Raw genomic sequence first — 21,978 nt, forward strand, 5'->3', positions numbered from 1 at the left:
GAACATAATTCTAAGACAAGAATCATGGTTTAGGGGTGAGGAGAGAAGCTGCAGTTATCTGGGCATTCATGGTTAACTATGGCTTTTAAACGAAGATATGTGAACACACCCAAGGCAGGTTACATACAATTTAGGAATAGTCAATCTGTAAAGTACAATAAAAATGATCGGGTGCGGGGGAGAAAGTGAACACACATAAAAGCCCGTACTAAGTAAAATGGTTTCCAGCTACAAGTCCCGCTAAAAAGTCACCAGATTCTGTGCCAAATTAAGGCTCCCTGGGGAGATCAGTCCAAGGGGCTGTGCCATAACAATATAGGGTTGAATCCAGAGTTAGTCGTGCATTGAGCAGACCCTTTGAAACCCATGTGAGTTGATTTAATTGTGGCTAATTCAATACCCCATTTGTTTTTCCACAGCCAGTCTGCTCTAAGAATGGCTCTGCTGGGGAGATGTACGGCTCTCCCCCTGTGGCAGCAGTCTTGCAGCGCCTAAAAGACTAACGAATGCAGACTGGGGGTGGCCGCCCGGAGTGAGGGGTGGGGAGGGGCTGGCTCTCCGAAAAGGGAGGAGTTTCCTCGGCCGCCTTCCTTCTGCCGCCGGTTTGTTTTCTTCCTGCTTGTTGGCACCGCCTACCGGGGCGGGGCGGAGAGGCCGCGTTTCGAAATTCTGCTCTTGTCCCTTTGCGCTCGCCGTAGTTCCTCCCAAGATGGCGGCTGCCGGTGACGTGCTGGTTCGAGTTTGCAACCAAGAGATCGTGAAATTCGACCTCGAGATTAAGGCGGCGGTGCAGGTACAGCAGCCCCCGGCCTCGGCCAATACATCGCGGGCGGCGGGCAGCTACGCGCTTATGCCGGGGTGGGTGGGGCTTCATGGCTTCGTGGCCACGCCCCCTCTGGGCAGCCAGGTTCCCTTAGCGCCGCCCCCTCCGCCTGCGTCCTAGCGGAGTCACGTGGCACCTGAAGGCCAACGCAGTTGCAGCGATGCCCGCTGTGGGGCGCTGGCGTGCACTTCTCAGGATGCACACAAATGCCAGTTCAGGGTGACATTCCACGCAATTGATGATCCACACAAATTTCCACGTGCCACAATAGATGCAGTTAAGTCTTTAAGGCGCCGCATGATTGTGTTGTTGGTGGTGCGATGGCAGTTCTTCCTCACAGCTTTTTGGCTGCAGAGGTGTCAGGCTCAGACTGCAGAGGTGCCTCCTCAGCCTTTGAAAGTTTCCACGATAGGTAAAGTTCCTGCAACTTCTCCCAGCTTCAGCTCTGTGTTGGAAAAAATCTGCTCACAGTGTGATATTCTCTCTTCTGCGCCGTGATTGGAGGCGGCACTGGGAGCTGGGATGTCTGATGGTGGGAGTGCCTCGTGCAATGTTGCTATGTGAGAAACCTTTGGTAGGGATAAGAACCTTTGAGAATTTCATCACACTGTAGATAACTAATTCTTCTTTGCCTCCTGCTCTTTCCCACGGTTGGCAGGCAACAATACAATGATGTTGCCGTAGCTTTGCAGGGCAACCAGCTTCTTAATGATCTGAAAAACATATTTAGTACCCATCAGGGGGTACCCACTGGCATTGTTACAACTTCATGCGGGCAACTTGGGCATCAGCTTTGCATGCTGAAACTTTTAAGCAGTTTGATTAGGTTCTCTACACAGTAATGTGATGAAACAAGCATGCCCTCTGCTCCTTCCTTCCCTTCCCCTTCAGTTCAGTTCTCACAATGCCAGGTTTCCCTAGCTTCCAAAAATAGGCTCAGAGGGGGCCACTTTATATGCTAGTAAATTTATAAAGAGAAGGCACTTCCAAGTAGGAATTAGAGCTGTAAATGTTAACCGTTACATGCATTTACTGTTGTGTGCTCACACATGGCGAAGCCATGGATAGGTGTACCTGCACAGTGAGTGTGAATCCTTGTAAATCATTGATTTATATGTAGGATTGTCATGTAACTATCTTTGCATGAAGCACATCAGCTACTATGTAACTTTTTGTAGCAGTTGGGGCAGCCTTTAGGACTAAATTCACATTGCTTGCAGATAATATGGTTGATATTTCTGTGTCAATTTGCAGCCTATTGGTGGTTGCAATTTCAACCTTTAAAATAAACATTTTGTTTTCTTAAAAAGGTTACACTTTATATTTAAAACAATCAAGCTGGCAATTGAACAAACAGCTCGAGAGAACATCAGTGTAACAATGTGGTTTATTCTATACACTGCTTGTTATTTCCTTTAGGACATTCGGGATTGTATGGGACCTGTAAGTACACTTACAGAACTGAATGCCAAAGTAAAGGAAAAGTTTCAGCATTTACGGCTGAGAATACAGGTGAGGACTAAATAAATTTTAGGGTGGGGGGTGGAGAGTTGCTAAATCCTAGAATTGTACAGTTGGAAGGGACCACGAGGGTCATCTAGTCCAACCCCCTGCAATGTAGGAATCTCTTGCCTAATGTGGGGCTCGGACCCATAACCTAGAAATTAAGAGTCTCATGTTCTGCTGACTGAGCCACAAATAAGCTCCCTTTTCTGTTACAGCAAAACTGATTGTTGAAAATAGCATGTCACTAAGCATAACAGCTTTTTAGAAACCTGGTTCCCATTTCTGTCACTCATAAGCAAAATGTGACCTTAGCAGCCCCAAAGACCCAGCTATCTTTTCGCTGAAAAGGATGTGCTAAAAGAATAATTGTGTATAATTTGATTAGGAAAGAAATACCCAAGAGAACAGTGAGACTTTATTACCAAGTAGGAACAACATTGTAATGAATTATGTTGTTGCTTGTATTAAAATTGAATAAAAATAATATTAAAAATGATAATATGCACCTGCTGTTCACGGCTTTAGGAGCTTGAGCAGATGGCGAAGGAGCAAGATAGAGAATCAGAAAAGCAAGCATTGCTCCAAGAAGTAGAGAACCATAAGAAGCAAATGCTCAGGTCAGTAGCACCCTAAATATTGTTTACCACTGGGCTGTATCCAATGCTGTGTCCATGTGCAAGCAAAATGGACTTTCACTTGCACAACAAGACCACCTTCCTTTCCTCCTTCCTGCAGCCCTCATAATCTACTCCTGAGAGTTGTGGGACATGTGGGGGCCAGCAGGGGAGGAGACAAGGAGGGTAAAGTCCTGTTGTGTGAGCAGGAGTCTGTTTGTGCAACATAGGGTTCTTCCCAATAAGTGCTTAGGCTGAGATCTTGTATCCCCTTCCTCCCAACACTCAATTGGTGTCAACACCGACAAACCGAGAGCTCTGACACATGTTTGGTATAGATAACACTTGTGTGCAACAGTGACAGCATGGAGGGTGTCTAGGTTAGACTCACAGCACTGTACTGGCTATACATCTACTCAGAAGTAAGTCCCATTGAGTTCAATGATAGCTGCATAATTGAGGGCATCCATCCAATACTGTGAGTGTCCTTAGCAACCTTCCAGAGAATAGGATGGACTGTTATTAATTTCTTTGGACATCCAGACCTTTTCATTGTTGAACAGACAGTAGAGCTAGGCAGATAAAGAGTGGAACATAAAAAGGTGAGGAAAATGCAAGATGCAGCTGTTAATAGTGTTGATATAGCATGCCCGTTAAGGATCGTTGTTAATTATGTCAAATAATAATGGAGTGTTACATTTTAATGTATGCAGTTATCTTTGTTGCTTTGCTCTGGATACAGACAGGGGTGTTTCTATCACCATTGTGCTAAATCTCACTATATTAATAATTTCAGCAATCAGACAGCCTGGAGGAAGGCAAATCTAGCTTGTAAAATTGCCATTGACAATGCCGAGAAAGATGAACTGCTTCGAGGTGGAGATCCTTTACGACAAAGGTACACAGTCTTTTTATAACTGTGGAATTCGGCTGCCAGGTGTTATGTGGTGGGACTTCCTAAGCCTTTTGTGTCAAGCTCTGCTTTAGGAGGTCACTATTTGCAGTCTTGTGCCCACCTTCCTAGGAGTAGAATCATAGACTTGTAGAGTTGGAAAGAACCACGAGGATCATCTAGTTCAACCCCCTGCAAAGGCAGGAATTTCCCACCCAACACACAGCTTGAATCTGCGACCCTGAGTCATGCTCTGCTGACTGAGTAAGCCCCCTTTAACTTACTGGCTTCTGAATAGGATTGCACAGTAAGGAGCAAACAGAATCTCAGATCATTAAAATGGTTGCTTGCCATTGTGCCAAGTTAGATGTATTGATCTTTGATTACATTTTAATTTTACCCCTCTACTTCAGCCAGATGGCTATTTTGGACGAAATGTTTAAAGATTAACCTAAACCTTGTATGAATAATTTGCCTGATTTCTAATTTAAGACTCATTTTGAAACAGAACGTTAAAGACGTATGCTTGCATTTGTATGTGTATCTGAATGCTTGGCTGATATCTTCCAGCTCTATGGTTCCCATCACTTTTGAAGCATTTTGAGTAATAGGGAATATAATTTTGTTTTTATATTAAGTTTGATTCCCACCCCCTTCTTTTCTTTTAGAAAAACTACAAAGGAAAGTTTGGCAGAGGGGGCCAGTAACATCACAGAGAACCTGATGGGTATTAGCAGGATGATGTCTCAGCAGGTACGGCAAAGTGAGGAGACGATGCAGACCTTAGGTAAGTAAATGACCACAGTGTGCAGTTTTGGTCATTGTTGTTATTATTATTATTATCATTATTAATAATAATAATAACAATAATAGTTGATTGACTCATCAAAGCAACTTACAACACAGCATAAACACTTACATTTACAGCAAGCCAACCAATAAAAATTTAGAAACCTTCCACAAACAGGAATATATTACTGAAAAGGCCTGTTCTCATGTTGCCACCCTCCAGATCTGCCGTGGAGTGGTTAAACTCCCTTTAGTTATTAAATTTCTTTTTAAAAAAAAAAAATTTTTTTTATTTGTTTTCCAAACACATAATCAAAACAAACAATAAACAAACCAAAAACATACAAACATATAAACATGTATAATTTCATAATCTTATTTTCATACACCTTACTTCTCCGACTTCCCCATACCTCCCTTTTGCTGCATCCTTAATTTTACATTTCTTTAGCAACTTCTTCAATTAGTTAATTATTTAATTCACTTTCATTACATTCCTTTTTCTTTAACTTATTAGTTACAGCTGCAATTCTCTGTTTCTTATTCCCTGACATCTAACCCTCCTCCATTTTACAACAATTTTTAAGATATATCTTAAATTTCTTCCAATCTTCTTCCACTGTCTCTTTCCCCTGGTCACGAATTCTGCCGGTCATCTCTGCCAATCACATATAGTCAATCACCTTCGTCTGCCATTCTTCCAGAGTAGGTAGTTCTTGTGTCTTCCAATACTTTGCCAGGAGGATTCTTGCTGCTGTGGTAGCATACATAAAAAACGTCCTGTCCTTCCTTGACACCAATTGGCCGACCATGCCCAGGAGAAAAGCCTCAGGTTTCTTAGGAAAAGTCCACTTTAGGACTTTCTTGATTTCATTATAGATCATTTCCCAAAAGGCTTTAATCCTCGGGCAGGTCCACCAAAGGTGATAGAAAGTACCTTCAGTCTCATTACACTTCCAACATTTGTTATTGGGCAAATGGTAAATTTTTGCGAGCTTGGCTGGGGTCATGTACCACCTATAAATCATTTTCATTATGTTTTCTCTTAAGGCATTACATGCCGTAAATTTAACACCAGTGGTCCATAACTGTTCCCAGTCAGCAAACATGATGTCATGACCGATGTCTTGTGCCCATTTAATCATAGCTGATTTCACCGTTTCATCCTGTGTATTCCATTTCAACAGCAAATTATACATTCTTGACAAGTTCTTAGTATTGGGTTCTAGCAATTCTGTTTCTAGTTTTGACCTCTCCTTCTGGAAGCCTATTTTCCTGTCCTGTTTAAATACCTCATTTATCTGATGGTAATGCAACCAGTCTCGTACTTTAGACTTTAATTTCTCATAACTCTGTAATTTAACTTTTTCACCATCTTGTTCTATTAGTTATTAAATTTCTATACTGCCCTTCATCTGAAGATTACAGGATGGTTTACAATATAAAAACACAAAAGTGCATACCTTCTCTCTCTCCCGCTCCCCCACTTCATTTTCTCTCGCTTGCTGCCTCCTACAGCTAAATATTTAATCTATGCCGGGAAGCACAGAATTGCAGTGAAATGGCAAAGAAGGAACAACATGATTGATTCCCTCCTCCAGTAGCTCTCTTGGCTACTTCACTAGCTATGGAAAAAGAAACGCTCCTTTCTCCCTAACCAGCATGTTGATATTATAGTATAATATGTCATATCATATCATATCATCATCATATCATATCATACATCAGGATACCATGTATCAAATCCAGACCTCTACAGCATGGACTCTGAAGAACATGCATGTGTTTCAAATGGGGCTTTTCTTTTTAAAGTGCACCAATAGTTAACTCCCACCCACATTAACTTCTTTCACTCAGCTCAAGCAATGTCTTAAAGCATTTCTAAAAGAGTTTTGGGCTTTGCGTTAGAAAGCCAGAGTTTGGCCTGACAGTTTTCAGCCCTCAAAACTGTATATCAAATCTGTTAAAATTCGTGGGTCATTTGGAAAGTGGACCAGCTGGACCTTCTGCCTTTTCTTTGCTGGGAGAAACAGAAGGGATGGATTCAATAAACGCAGTGTCCGCCTCTTCTCTTCCTTCTCCCTCCAGGGCTGATGGTTGTCTGCAGCTCCTCAGTGTATGCTTCCTCTCTCACTAAGTGACAGTCTTGGCAGTGAGACTGTCCTCTGTTAAAGAGTCCATCCTGTTTGGTTGAGGTATAGCTAGCAAAGGTCACTCGTCTTGAAAAAGCCAGCTGTACTTAATCTACCATTAAAATGTTGCCACGATGGAAAAATAAAGAAGTCCTTACAGCAGCAAGCAATAAATAATCTGGAGTCAGGAAGCCTACAGTTGTCACTTCCCATGATAAACAGCCTCAATCTTTCATGTACCATGAGAATGACAAAACTTTTCTCTGTGGTTGGAAAATAAAATGGCAAAGAAACGTATTTGGTTCTGATAAAATTTCATTCTCAAGCAAAATGTATTTGCAAACTGAAATGCCCTTTTGGGGGCCACCTATGTAGGAATATACTGGTTCCTTAGCTGCTTGCTTCTAAACATTTTGCCATTGGTGTGTGTTTTAATTTACCTCCCATAATGGAAACTGAAGCCCTGCACAGTGGTTCATTATATATTTTGTACTTGGTTGCAAAGCTGTGTGATTTATTATGATCAGCACACATGTTTTTAGTTTACTTGACATTTCTGCAAGAGAGAAAGACTAAAAAATGACCTTTTGCTCACTTCAGAGAAAAGGTGCTGGACATCAGAGCAACTTGTGTGTATTAGGAAGTCCGTAAGTCATATTCAACTAAGTGGTCCTGCTAGTGGAAGCCTGTGCAAGGACTTCTGCTAGTGCAACAGGGCTTCTCCTAACCCAGTGTTCCTCCTGTGCCTTCCTTGAGGATTGGGAGAACCCATGAACAGCCTACAAGGGGAGTGAGGAGGAGATATTTCCATCAGGCAAGCAAAAATGTTTGCACTGATAAAGTCATCTCCTTAGTGCTGTATTAAATTTCTCCCCAAGGTATTATCATGATTGATTTTAAACAGCTCCTGATCCACATTCTAACCTTGTTTGGAAATGTATCAAAACAGTATCATCTTAACTCTTTTCTTTTCAGTTTCAAAATTTTCCACTCTATTCTAATTTAGCAGCTGGTGAAAACAGACATTCTGGCTTTTAAACTGCCACACTGGAAATCCCACAAAGCCTGTTATCAAGTAACATCAACATTGCAGTATCTGTCATTTTTTTGCAGCGGATAGCACACCATTGACACTAAATCTACATTTACTCCCATTGCCAATTATGTCATTTCTACTTAGCCAGTTGGTATCATTCCATCTGGCTTCATTATGAAATTTTGGACTGAGATTAGATTTTTCTAATTGCAACAGGGAGACTTGCTTATGACAATCAATTTTACTTATGGATATGGGCCAGCTATGATTTTTGTCTTCTAAGAATGGGGCTCCACAGAAAAATGCAAGGCCATTTGGACTGTGGTGGTCCTTGGATGAAGGCAAGTATTCAGCTAACCCATTTTGCTAATGGAAGCTAGACGTCTTCTGACACAACAGGATTTCTCCCCTCCTGCTGCATGTCTTTCCCCGCACCTTCCCCAAATCTGCTCTGGTGGGTTGGGGAAGGAGAGGGGACATCATTCCATCAGGCAAGCAGATATGCTTGCACTAGTGGAACAATCTCCTTTGTGCTGCGTTGTCTTCATCAGACTTGTCCTCAGCTTTTCTCAAATGGAAAAGTTCTGTAGCCTGCTTCATGGGGCTTTGAGCCAATGTACCTATTGCATTGTGTGTTGTATTCTGTGCTACAGGACCCAAAGTGGACTTGCATAGTATGTGTGCTTTTGATAGTGCCTTTGAAACACTGGGCTGAAATGTTGCATTTTCTCTTTTCAGTCAGTTCTTCACGAACCATTCTGGATGCCAATGAGGAATTCAAATCCATGTCCGGGACAATACAGCTGGGACGGAAGCTCATTACCAAGTACAACCGCAGGGAGCTGACAGATAAACTGCTCATCTTTCTCGCCCTTGCCTTGTTTTTGGCCACCGTGCTTTACATCCTGAAGAAGAGACTGTTCCCCTTCTTGTAAAATTCTCAGATGAGGAGAGGAAGCATGACTGAGAAAGGATGAATGAAGGCTTTCTCACCTGACACTCTTCTAATCAAGAGAACATTCACAAATGTTCATAAACAGAACATATTAGCAGTCTCTGAAGATTTAGACTTGCTTATGTAAGCTAAATGAGCTGCAGGATAGGACAAGGAATCATATGACCTGTTTCTCTGAGAATGGCAGGTGTCAGTTCTGAACTGGATGGTGGAAGACATACTAAGCCCCTCTCTTGTCTTTGGCTTGGAATGTGTATTCCACTTCCTTCCTCCAGAGATCTGTTCCTGAGAGGAGGGGGACGGTATTGCTGAAAATACATTTAGATACATTCCTTTAATAAAGTGTATTTGAATACAGATAGAGCAGGGAGTCCTGGTTTTTTAAATAAAAAAATACCTTACGAACTCAAAGAGAAAAAGTCACCCTTTAAGTTACTTTTACTTCAGTTGTTTCCACAAATGAAAGAAGCAATGAGGTGATTTCTAAAATCTCTCCATACCTGGCATTATTGTAAATGTACTGTATCTTCCTTTGTCCATCTATCTTAAGAGTGCAGCTCAGGTCAGTCCATTTGCTTCATTCCAAGTTTTGCATTGGATAGAGATGTAAATTGCTTGGCATACCAGCTCCTGAAACTTCCCTGTCCTTTTCCTGTTTTCTCGTCAGTGTAAAAGGCATTGGAATATCTTGCAGGATTACAAGTCAGTGGCATCACCCATCTCTTCCTGTGGCTACAGCTGCACCACTGCAGGCCTGTGAGCATGGAAGGAAATCCCTGTAAGACACTATAGAGCCCCTCTCCTTCCCAGTTGGCTCTCAACAGGGTGCATAATGTCCTAAGCACACGGGGTTGTATTCAGTGTCAGGCCAGCAGCATTCCACTGATGCAACAGGACTTCCACATTCTCTCCTCCCCCTGCGTTGCCTCTAAATTTGTTCTGGATGGTCCCCCAACCCTCCAGACTTGGTCTTGTGGTGAGCGGCTGGAGGGAAGAAGAGAGGAAGATGTTTGCTCCATGGAAGTCTGCTGTGCCAGTGGAACTGCAGCCTCAGATACTGTCCACAGCCATGACACACAGATGGCCATTAGCTGAGCCCAAAGCTATGGATGCAGGCTATGTTAGCACGGCGTGAGTTGCTTCCTTCCTGGGATCTGGTCTAAGCTGGGCCACTGGCTGATACGAGCAGCGTCTTTCATTTCAGGTAATGGCTCCAGCTAAGTTGCTGAGTAGAGAAGGATCTCTGCTGTTAACTGTTCTGCATATACGCACAGCTCTGCACCCGTGATAGATTTGTTTGTTTATTATTATATTATTATTAGCCTGCCCTTCCTCTCGAAGGAGAACGGGGCAGCAAGTTAATACTAAGTACAAATAAAATTAAATTAAAAATGTTTAAAACATTTTTAAAAGACTCTGCATTGCACTGCATAATTTAGGTTTGCAACGTGGAAGCAACCTAAAAAAAAGTTTTCAACCGTTAATAGTTTTTGTCCAAAAGTGTTTGACACTGCTGATGCAATTCCAACATGGTGTTGTTGCTCATCAAACAATGTGGATGATTTTTCTTTATGAATGCCATTCTTTGGGGGGTTTTCGAATATGGATTTGAGCAAAAGATGAAAGCAGACATGCATATCTTCATTATCAGCACTACTGCATGGTAGTGTAATGTATTTATTAAAATCACAAATTATAAAAGCAAACCCCCTCTCCTTTTCTCTTTTTCCTAGTATCTTAAAGGTAAAAGTAAAGGGACCCCTGACCATTGGGTCCAGTTGCACATGACTCAGGGGTTGTGGGGTTCATCTTGCTTTACTGGCCGAGGGAGCTGGCGTACAGCTTCCAGGTCATGTGACCAGCATGACTAAGCCGCTTCTGGTGAACCAGAGCAGCGCACAGAAACACTGTTTACCTTCCCACCAGAGCGATACCTATTTATCTCCTTGCACTTTGACGTGCTTTCAAACTGCTAGATTGGCAGGAGCAGGGACTGAGCAATGGGAGGCTCTGTGGTTTAGACTAGACTTGAGTGTGTTTTCAAATATTTTTCTTTCTTTATCTATTTGTAGCTGAATAACTTCCTTCCTTCCTTCCTTCCTTCCTTCCTTCCTTCCTTCCATCCATAAAACTTCCAGCGCTATTTCATCTTGCGCCAGTGTAAATGCCTCTGACTAAGAGATGCCCAACAAATCAATGGGCTGAAATGCCTGCCCAGCCTGTTTCACCGTCTTGGCTGTGTGGTCCATCTCAGAACCTTTTCTCTTTATTCTCATAGGACGTTTGGTACCCCAAATCCTATAAGTTCTGACCTTTGCACAAGTATTCTCTGTCCACCATAGCATCTGATGCTTAACCTCAGATGGAACCCATATTGTGGATGTCCAAAAGGGGTAGCTATAGTTTAAGGTTGAAAGGCTCACTGCAGTATATGCTGCTTGTAGTATGCATGAAATTACAGCAAAATTGGGAGGCTGTGGAAACGTAACCCTATCTGAAGGGGGTCATTTGTGTTTGGCATCCAGCCGATGTTGAAAAGTTAACAAGGTAGGCTAGGGAGCAGGAAAATATGAAAAGGAGACTTCAGGGAGGCATGGTTCCTATTTGTCATCTTATGTTAACTTGCAATTTGGCTGCTGATTTGTATGCTGTCTTCACATAATACAATCCAACTGTTGTAATTAGAAGCATCGTGGACCCCTGCAGTCTGTAATAAGTTTCAATGTAATTTTGTTGTACTAAACTTTCAATGGAAGTAAAAGCAAAACAAAAAATCTCTGCAGAATTTTGCAAAAAAAAAAAAAAGGATATGATTCATTTATTTTTTAGCAACTTAGTTAAACAATCACTTAAAACAATTTGTCTAACAATTAGCTGTTATACCAAACCTACCCAGGCTGGCATGTAGCCACTGTTGTGGAGGCCTGATCACCGTACAACTATTATGCAGGAAATACGGGCTTGTCCATAGGCAGTTGCTTATACCGAACCAAGGCTGGCAACCGCATGCCATAAATGGCCGTGGCGAAAGCTGTTGCTTAGATCACCCACCTCCTTTTTCAGTTGCGAACTACGTATGTTTGCACTGCTTAACATGTTGCACATGGGGGTGAGGGGGCAGTCACCCTGCACCCAAAGCAGCATCCGCCTCAAATTAGACTGTCCTAAAGACAATAGAATGACTTGTGTGTAGAGAACAGAAATAACATTTCAATGAATTGATGTGGGATGGGGAATGTGCTTATTGGAAAGAGATGCTTTCCGCATTAAGACGCTTCCTCCAAATGGGAGGGTGAGTTCATCGCTGTGGTGTTTCTAAAAATGCCACCGTCAGATGCATGTGGTGGCTGTCGCCTGCCAAGTGGCTCAGGCGCGCATGCCAGCTGGGAGAGGGCTGGGAATGGCTGGCTGGCTGCAATCCAGCGAGGCTGAGAATAGACAAGCTGCAGATGCAAGCCTGCCTGTAGGTATGCACAGCTCCTCTCGAAAACAGAGGGAGGAAGCCAGGTGGGCCACACCCTGTTGCTGCTGCTATTTTCGTTAGCTATCGTCACCACCACATCCAAAGGCTTAAGTACATAGAGAGGAAGATCCCCTGGAGACTTTCCAAAACCCAAGCATCTTTTGGAGATCCAGCTCTGAGGGCCTTCTGGCAGTTCCCCCACTGCGAGAAGTGAGGTTGCAGGGAACCAGGCAGAGGGCCTTCTCCGTAGTCGTGCCTGCCCTATGGAATGCCCTCCCATCAGATGTCAGGGAAATAAACAACTATTTGACAAAATAGAAGACATTTGAAGGCAGTCCTGTTTAGGGAAGATTTTAATGTTTGATATTTTATAGAATTTTTATTATTTTATTGGGAACCACCCAGAGTGGCTGGGGCAACCCAGTCAGATGGATTGCATATTATTATTATTATTATTATTATTATTATTATTATTATTATTATTATTATTATTCCAGTGGAGGGCCGGACCAGATGCAAAAGGGGGCCAGCAACAAATGTAAATTTTACCTTAATGCAGTTGGCTACTGTTACAGAAGCTCACACATGCCTGTCTCTCTACCATCCCAGCAAGCAAGAGGCATTTATCAGAGTTCAAGGGCATGGACAGTCAGGCAAAAGCACTCAAGGGAAGTGCAAATTTGTGTGGCTGAGGGATGTGGTCTGGGGAGAGGCCATAGTTGAGGAGGAGGTGGCACCTGAGAGCAGATAGAGAAAGCTGGAAGGCTGAATTTGGCCCCAGGCCTGAAGGGTCATATATGGAGAGCAATCCACACATGGAAAACAGCTTTGCATGTGAACTGCATTCTCAATGGACTGGTATAAATGTGTCTGTGCTCACTCTGCTCCAGATTTTTTGGACAAAACAACTGGCATTTCAAAATGATTGCAAAGAAGCTCACTGAGAGCTCAGTGAAGGCTCAGTGAGAAAACCCTCCGCAATAGTAACTATATTTAAAAGTTTAGGCAGCCCAGCTGAGTAGAAACAGACTCTGGCTGTCCTGGACGGCTAGATTTAACATTCAACTTGCAGGGTAAAAGGTATTGTTCTGCCATCAGTGAAAAGCTCTCTTGCCTTGTCTTAAGTCATTCAGCCTTTCAATAATTCAGTTGACCTTCTACTCCTGTAAGTCAACAGTTTTAAATTTGGCAATCTGCAGTAAAGTATTATCGGAAGTGGAAACTTTGTGTTCATTGTGAAACACATCCAGTTTTTAAGAATGAAAACTGTAGCTCTCATTTGACTCCAAGGCTCAGGTTACATTTAAATATTTTTTATTGCTTCAAAACTGTCTGCTGTGTTTGTTCAACAATTGAGGGGCAAATTTATTGGAAATGTTATTATTTGCTGGCCTTACACCATCCTTTCCTTACCTCCTGTCAATACTTATGGAATTAGTGTAAGGCCAGTGTTAAAACATACACACACATGTGTGTGAACTGGGGTCAGGACCTAATTCAGATCTGCCTTTTTCAGTCAAATTTTCCATAAACATTTCAGTGCTTAAGCTGTCTTTAATATTTGTGGAAACTGAATGTTCAAGTAGTTGTTGAAAGCAACTTTAGTTTGAGTTCCTGGTCGTTTATTTTAGATGACCCATTTAATTAAAGATCAAATAAAGGCGAATACTGTCTGGCTTTGACATGTGCTGAACTCAAAATTTTCATGGCTATTTTGTGAGAGTTGTGTGTGGGAAAAAGAAACACACCAGCACAGTACAAAGGCATTAGTCCAAATGATCAGGAAAGCCAAGGAAGTCATATAAATGAATGAGATCAGATACGGCAGTGTCCTTTAGGGTCAAGTTATGGAGCATTCCAGGGTAAAATTGTTCTGTGAAAAGGAAAGAATTAGCACCAGGAACTTCTGCAGTAACAGAATATAATGCTCATCCCATGCGAAAGCAGCTTCAAAATTTAGCAGTTGGATATTGTACAAAATACTCAATGGACAATGCTCAGCAACCAAACTATTATGCGTACCAAAATTGAAGAAGCTGATTGGAACATCTTAAGGGCAAAAAACCCTTTTAAGATCAGTGTCAACCCACATAAGAGATAATTCTGTTAAGTTATAGGTGGCATTTAACACCTTTAAGATACAGTTACATAGACAAAACATCTTCACCACTGTGCTGGAGGGGATGTAAGGCAGTTCGTTTGACATTCCACACATGTTCATGTGCAACCATTCTGGGAAAGTGTATATGTGGAAATAAGCAATATTGCTAATCATTGTGTACAATGTTTAAAGAAAATCAGCTCAATTTACTTTATAAGGAACTCACCACTTTTGTCCTGGCGGTGGCACAACTACTCATAGCAAAGAACTGGAAAGGACTTCAACACCTACATATCACACGATAGGCAGGACTGCATACCCTCCTGCTCAACAATGACCTTGGCAAGCAGGCCACAAAAGGCCAAACTTCAGTATTGATACCACATTCCATTTGACTGCATTTTTGCTCTGAATACCTGTGATAGAACAAAGGGCCCTGTATGGGCTTGCAAGGCTGCATCTTCCAGCAACTCGCTTCAACAAAAAACATCCTCTTTTGCCTATTTTAGGAATAGCATGTTAGCAGGATATGTCATGAGAAAGGCAATGAGAGTTCCCTCAGTGAACCGCAGTGTCTTGGTAAGGCAGGTGAGACATTTCCTGGCGCTGCTTATGCCAGCCCTCCCGTCCCATATTTTTATTTTTAGATACAGAAAGTGATACTGATCAAATCCAACTGTGTTGTCAGCTTTTCTAATGGCACAACAAAAGCCCAGTTATCTCCACCTTTTAAACCCTGCCGGGCCCAGATGGCAGGCCACCTTGTCGCACTGTGAGTGAGTACGTTTTGCTCTGTGTTCAGTGTCACTTTCTGCATGAAAAGAAAATGCCGTTCTGAGCCTTTCAAGGCGATAATGCTGCTTGTGTCCCTCTGTTCCTGTGATAAGTGCAGAGAGGGCAGGCAGGGAGACGGCCTCCAGAAGGATCAGAGCACACCAGGCTCCATAGACAGGCCCACGTGGGATATATCTATAGAACAAGATGAAAGCGTTTCACTTTCTTCTTTTTAACCGTATCACATACAGGGATGCTTTATCTTGATCCTTTGCTGGGTCTGGCTTTTTTGTGTTCAGCTCCACATTCTAATCCAAATTGAGAGACGAGAACCCTGAAAAATGGAACTGACACATATGATAACTGGGATTACTTTACAACGTTGACTTTTTAAATGGCCTCAACAACTAGAGAGCAAAGCCTGAAATGGCAACAGGTAAAAAATTACACCCCTGTTCCTCATTTCCCTTCACAGTAAGAAGTTCCTGGGCACCCTTTTACAGGATGAGTCTTCTCCTGAGAAGGAAGTGCTGGATAGACTTATGGCGGTAATCAACCGTTCATTTATAAGCACGAAGGTGGAGCAGGTGGAAGACAAACACCACCCATGGGCAGTCCCAGTCCCCAAGCAACTTCAGTACTGCATCCCTAGAAGAGGGGTGGGTTGGTACCCAATGAAATACCACTTGCTGGAACATTTGCAGTAGATAGGCAAAGTGTTTCTGATACCCGCTTGTTCAATTGGAAATGTCAGGAAGCAACATCTGGGAGATCTGGGAACAACTCTTTCATGTATAACAAAATTGGTTCTGAAAGACTGGAGTCAGGATTGAGGAGCAGTCAGTTCTCCAAAGGTGCTAGGCTCAGGCCTAGTTTTTGTACTTGTGCCACTCTCACAAAAAAGAAAGAAAGCCTTCTTCAGCCTTTTTTATTCCACTTCCTGATATGCATTGCCAGAAGACATGATGATACAGGCAACTCACCTAGGCAAACTAAGGGAGAGAAAAAGGTGGCGCATCCTCTCTGACCCTCCAAGTGTTCCTATTTTCCACAGATGTCCCTGATTTAAAAAAGCCATCCTGATTTCTGATTTGATCCCAGAATGTCCCGCTTTTCCTTAGGATGTCCCTATTTTCATTGGAGAAACATTGGAGGGTGTGCCCTCTTTCTTTCTCAATTTGCCTAAGGGACTTGTCTGTGTCGTCATGTGCTCCTTCTCCTCCCTCCCATATGCCAATGCTGCTGTGGAAGAGAAGATCCACTGCCAGATGCACAGCAGCAGCAACAACAAAAAATGGATTCTTTCTTTCCAGACTCCTTTGGTGTGCTCTTCTGCTCATGTATAAAAATTGCAGGCTGAACAAGGAACTGCTCCTAGGCCATCCAAATTACTCCTGCCGCTCTACATTCTTAGGAACCAAAGAAGCTGCCTTATCTGGAGTCACACCAATGGTCCATTGAATTCAGTATCGTCAACACTGACTGGCAGCAGTTCTCCAGGATTTCAAAGAGAGGTCTCTGGGGATTGGACTTGGGACCTTCTGCATGCAAAACAGATGCCCTACCACTTTGCTATGATCTTTTTTTGTATGGTTTCTATCAGGGAACTGCCATCAGTGTCGGAGGGAGAGAGCAAAATCCAGAGGGATTCCAGAGAGCATCCCGGGATTGGGAGAGGCAGCCCATCTTCTGGTGAAGAGAATCAGCGTAGCACCAGTGGAGAAGGGGGGCAGATGGGGGAAGCGGCGAGGCAGTCCCATGACTCCTTGCCAGGGACCAGCAGGGAGAGTAGGGGTCCTCCGCTGCCTACGCCTTCCTTGCGCAGAAGGCTTTCGCACAGAGAGAGTAGGAGGAGACTAGGCATCAAAGAGCTTCTTTGCTGGAAGAAGTTTAAGAAACGCCCACTGACGGATTCTGCCAGCGATTGAGACAGCCACGGGTGAGTGGCTGTCCGGACAGAAAAGGTTCACTCAGGCAACCCAGCCAGGTGTTTGCACCAGCTTACGCACGAGCAACCCCTAGAACCATTACAGTTTCGCATTGGATGCAAAAGTTGTTGTGTGTTCAAGAATTCTCACGCATCTGGCAATACTGTGTTGGTGACTGGGATTGGCTGCCAAAAACACTTAGGCAGGCAATCATAGTCAGATTGACCAGTTCTAGATATTGAAGCCTGATCTGTTCCCCTCAGTTAGTGCAAGACTGCAGCTCCCTGATGGCGACACTTTCTCCTCCTGTAGTGTGCTGGCTCCTTCTAGGCCAAACAGCATGGACCATAATGCCATGCTATAAAGATACACAGGTAATATTAGTGTTCATTGTAATGCACAACAGCAACTAAATCACCAGAAGAACACTGTGGATATGTATAAAGTAAAGGCTGGGAGGGTTGCCTTTTTTGAAGTGTGTTCTACTTATAAATGTACCTTCCAGAGCCGAAGAAAAATAAACTTGGGCCTCTCTAAGCATAAACAAGATAAAAAGGAGATAGCTAAGATGACAGTGCTCACTCTCACCCTGGAGCCATTGGAAGGAAGATCAAAGCAGAAAAGCCATGTAGGCTCAGCATGTGATTTAACTTCCTTCAGTGGTGGGGTTTGGAGGGTGGGGAAAGCCCATGAAAAACAAACCAGCGCTATCATTGGCTCTCAGTTCTGTCAATCATCTCAAGCAGCAAGCAATCTCACAGCTGCTTTGGATACTTGATGGGAGGGCAGAGGAGGTAACATTTCAGCCTCTTTGCCCAACGAAGACCTGCTACTCAGAGATGGAGGCAAGGAGGAGGCTCCCTTAGCACCCCTGAGTGTCACTTGCTGTAAGGAAGCAAGCCTCCCTCTGCTGCCTTTGTAGAACACTCCCAGGTGATAGGAGAGTTATTACATCTGATTCCCGAGAATGCAATTTCCTTATGCCTTACATAGTGTCATTTGTATGCAGGCTTGGCCACAGAGTTTTTTGCATGAAGCCAATGGGATAACAATGATCAAATGTCGTGTGAGATGAAAGATTTGCTATTATAGATTCCCAAGTGCATCAAATGCAGTCTGCAAACTTTTCTCAGTTCTGCTTTAAGACTGTTAGAATATTTAGGCTAGGGCTTCCTTCGCATCCAGCAAATTCTCTTTCTCTCAACCTGCCCTTGTTTTGTGGGGCCCCCCACATTTTTGCTTCATATTCAGTCGGTATAAGAGTTCTGGTGAACCCACAGGCTGGTGATGGAGCACACCTTGCTTTGTGACTTTTGGTTGACCAGGTTTGTTTTGGGGAAGGACTGTTTCTCAGTAGCAGAGCATCTCCTTTGCATGCTGCAGATGGGCCAGGTTCAGTCCCAGCATTTCCAGGTAGGACTGCAAATGTCCACTCTCTGAAACCTGGACAGCCTCCGCCAGCCAATGCAGAAAATATTGAGCTCGGTGGAACAAGGGTATAAGGCAGCCCCCTATATTCCTGTTTTAAAAGATCCCCGTATGCAGGTAGAAATCACATCTCCAGAAGCATTAAAAAAGATAAATAGGGAGAGCGAATGCAGAAAGCTTCCCAGCCAAATAATTATTAGTTTTTAGTCAACTTCTGTCACTGTTGAGGCCAGAGAAAGTGGCTTAGCTGTTTTTCTTTTCTTCTCTGCAGCCAAAAGCCAGCAGACATTAACAATCTCCTCTCCATCGGCCCACAATCCTCTCTCCTGACATATTGGTTATTTTTCCAAGTGTCACCGTAACAATAACCAGACATGTTTATTGCTCATTGAAATATTGGAACGCGGCTCCTCCTCGGAGATACCTTGTCTGGGACTCAAAAGGGGAAGAAAGTTCCTCTAAATAAACAGAGCTGCATTTCATTTGGCACGAGCCCCATGCAGTCCTCCAGGCTTGCTGCATTTTGTCCCATGTGCCGGCTCGCCTGGACTCCAGATGTGGCTGGCACCAAGTGGCAGTGAGTGCCCCTTAATTTGGAGAGGCAAAGAAAATGTTATACTTAGGTGACCACCAACTCATAAACAGCCACATCTGAAGTGGAAACAGAAGATCTGCAGAGCAGAAAGATCTGAGTCTGTGTGAAGCCCGAAACCTCAAGAGTCTTAATTACTTACTTACTTACTTACTTACTTACTTACTTACTTACATCAAGATCAATGGAACTGACTCCCTAGTAGTTATCTTTAGGGGTGCAGTTGTATAGCCTCTTAATCAAAAAGTTTTTCTTAATAACCAGAGTAAAACAGAGAGCTGTGGGACAGGTAGTAAGTAAATCATGTTGACAGGATGCTAGCGACAAGCACCTGGAAATCTCTCAACTCCAATATTGCCTATAATGTATAATTTTAACATGGACTTCATTGTGGTTTCCTCTGCAAGACAGGGATACTAGCAGCATCATGAGAAAGATGTCAAATTAGTTGCATGGATCACCTCAACAAAGGTGATGTTGCAATCCAATCCAATTATAGGATTGCTCTATAGAAAAAGGCTAAAACCATAAGTCTTTACATATATCATTTCTTTGCTGGGCGCCTTCTTATTTTTCATTGACATTTGCATTTCATCAGGGTTTATGGGGTGTTAGGGAAGGGGTAGCAGCCCTGGTACACATTGTGCTCCTCCTGCAGTAGTTTGTCCACCTTTGGTCCCCATCCTGCACTCAGCTCTCACCTAGAAACTGTCAGCATGTGATAACGGTGGCCACACCCTGGGAATGGCTTTGACTGCCTGGCTAAATCGGGTGAGGGTAGCCGATGGCTCACAAACCCTCAGGGGATTAGGGACTTCCCCTGCATGTGAAGACAGGCTCTGGCAGGTTGAGCAGATGAGATGAGTGGGTCCAAGGATCAAGAAGGCGGTTTCTGCAGGTGCTGTAGAGGTAAGTGAGGGGCAAAAGGAGCTCATCAGCTAGGGAAGGTAGACCACCTAGGAGAAGGAAAACTGATCCTAAACCTTCACTGCCTTGCGGGATATCTTTGGGAGAAGAAAAAGCTCAGGAGTAGACCCTATGCATATCTGGAATGGAGTCTCTAAGACGGTTGGATGGCGTCTTGTACGTCTCCTTCCCGCAACCCCTGCAACCAAGCTGGTGCCAAGCGTGTTGCTCTGCTTTCCTTTGGATCACACCAGTGAGGCCAAGGTGGGCTGGTCTTGTCATCTGGGCAGCCCAGGACCTCCATACACACTGCCCAGGCTTGTGCCCCGGATGGGTCACTTTGGTGCTTCACCCCTGGTGGCATACTCCATTGACTTTCAAGTCCGATGGATGCCGCCGCCAACAACAACAACAATAACAAATTTGTTGAGGGGTTTGGAGCAGTGTGCATGGGATTCTGTGTGGCCTTTTTTCTGCTTCAGGTATTGCCCAACTCTAGACCTGCTTTGTTTCAGCAAGATGGCTGCATCAGGTACCTTCAGACCCTGCCCTGAAGGTGTTTGCTTAGCTAGTGCCTACTAAATGTGCTATGTATTTTTCAGCCACTAGGTGACAGGGCACTCTAAAATTCAAACCAAGCCTCCCAACACTGAAGCACTAGTCCAGGGCAACTTTAGAAGTGTCTCAGTTCAAATCATTTGTACAAAGCCCATGTAACTTAGTTCATTGTTGACTTCTGAGGAACAGGTTGTGGCCTGGACTGGAGTGGTCCAAAAAAAGAAGAAGGAAAAATAAAGAAAGTCAGAAGAAATATGTGACTTCGGTTCTGGAACTCACAATTTCAATTTGATTCCTTCCTTACCTGATAGAGGGAGGATCACAAACAATGTCAGAGACAGCAAAAAGTATAACATGCAATTTAATTTTGTTGCTTTGTCTCCATTAATTTGAAATGACCTATGATTGTAGCTCAGTAATATATCAATAAGTCATTTAATACATGCAGTGAGGCGAGAAAATGAGACAAAAAGGAATATAGGAAAATCACTTCTCTGCCCTTCAATGTGCTATTTACTATTATTTTTTTTAAACAAAACACCTGGCATGTTGCCCACTGTTATGTCTGGTCTGGCCCTGAGCAGGTGCACTAGTTCCTTATGATTTAGTCTTAATACTGGGGGAAACTTCCTCTGTCTGCTTTACTTGTGACTTACTGTTGTTAAAGGCAGAAAAGCACTAGTAAGAAAGGCAACTGCTCCCATATTTACTGGGCAGCGGGGGATTTTATAGCACAGTTCTGTGTATGTTTGCTGAGGACTGACTCACACGAAGCTCAGTGGGACATACAGCACATTATTCACAAAAATAGAATTTATCTTAATAATGAGCTAAGTGAGATTATTCGATTTGGAACTAAAATACAAGAGCGATGTGCAGAAATTTCATCAGCTATTGAAAGCTTTAAGTACCAGACATAGTCAGTTATCCCATTTCCAGAGCCAGTGACAAGTCTAGTCCTGTACAGTGGTACCTTGGGTTACATACGCTTTAGGTTACAGACGCTTCAGGTTACAGACTTGGCTAACCCAGAACTAGTACCTTGGGTTAAGAACTTTGCTTCAGGATGAGAACAGAAATCGTGCGGTGGCAGCATGGCAGCAGCGGGAGCCCCCATTAGCTAAAGTGATGTCTCAGGTTCAGAACAGTTTCAGGTTAAGAATGGATCTCCAGAACGAATTAAGTACATAACCAGAGGTACCACTGTACAGGGAAGTTTTTAAAGTTTGAGGTTTTATTGTGTTTTTAATATTTTGTTGGGAGCTGCCCAACCAAAACCCAACCCAGTCAGTTGGGCAGCATATTAAAAATAAAATTGTTATTAAATTTATTATTATTATCTCTTGATCCACATGTAGACGGTCTACATTTCTGGGTAGGCTTTTCTAAACAAAACTGTTTTTAGCAGGCATTTAAAAAGTAAAGTGACGGTGTCTGCCTGATGTCAATAGACAGGGAATTCCAATGTGTAGGTGCTCCCA

At 43.3% G+C, this 21,978-nt stretch overlaps 1 protein-coding gene across 1 annotated transcript; it reads left to right on the forward strand.

Annotated features, from left to right (window-relative positions):
• The first annotated feature begins 532 nt into the window (after window positions 1-532).
• BNIP1 (BCL2 interacting protein 1) lies at window positions 533-9,104 on the forward strand. The gene is made up of 6 exons (XM_083728321.1): window positions 533-793; window positions 2,243-2,335; window positions 2,855-2,946; window positions 3,740-3,841; window positions 4,504-4,622; window positions 8,531-9,104. The coding sequence occupies exons 1-6, from the start codon at window positions 710-712 to the stop codon at window positions 8,725-8,727; spliced, it is 687 nt and encodes a 228-aa protein (XP_083584447.1). The 5' UTR covers window positions 533-709; the 3' UTR covers window positions 8,728-9,104.
• The last annotated feature ends 12,874 nt before the right edge of the window (window positions 9,105-21,978 follow it).

This window comes from Podarcis gaigeae, assembly GCF_964106915.1.
Source record: "Podarcis gaigeae genome assembly, chromosome: 2".
In the NCBI taxonomy this organism is placed as follows: Eukaryota; Metazoa; Chordata; class Lepidosauria; order Squamata; family Lacertidae; genus Podarcis; species Podarcis gaigeae.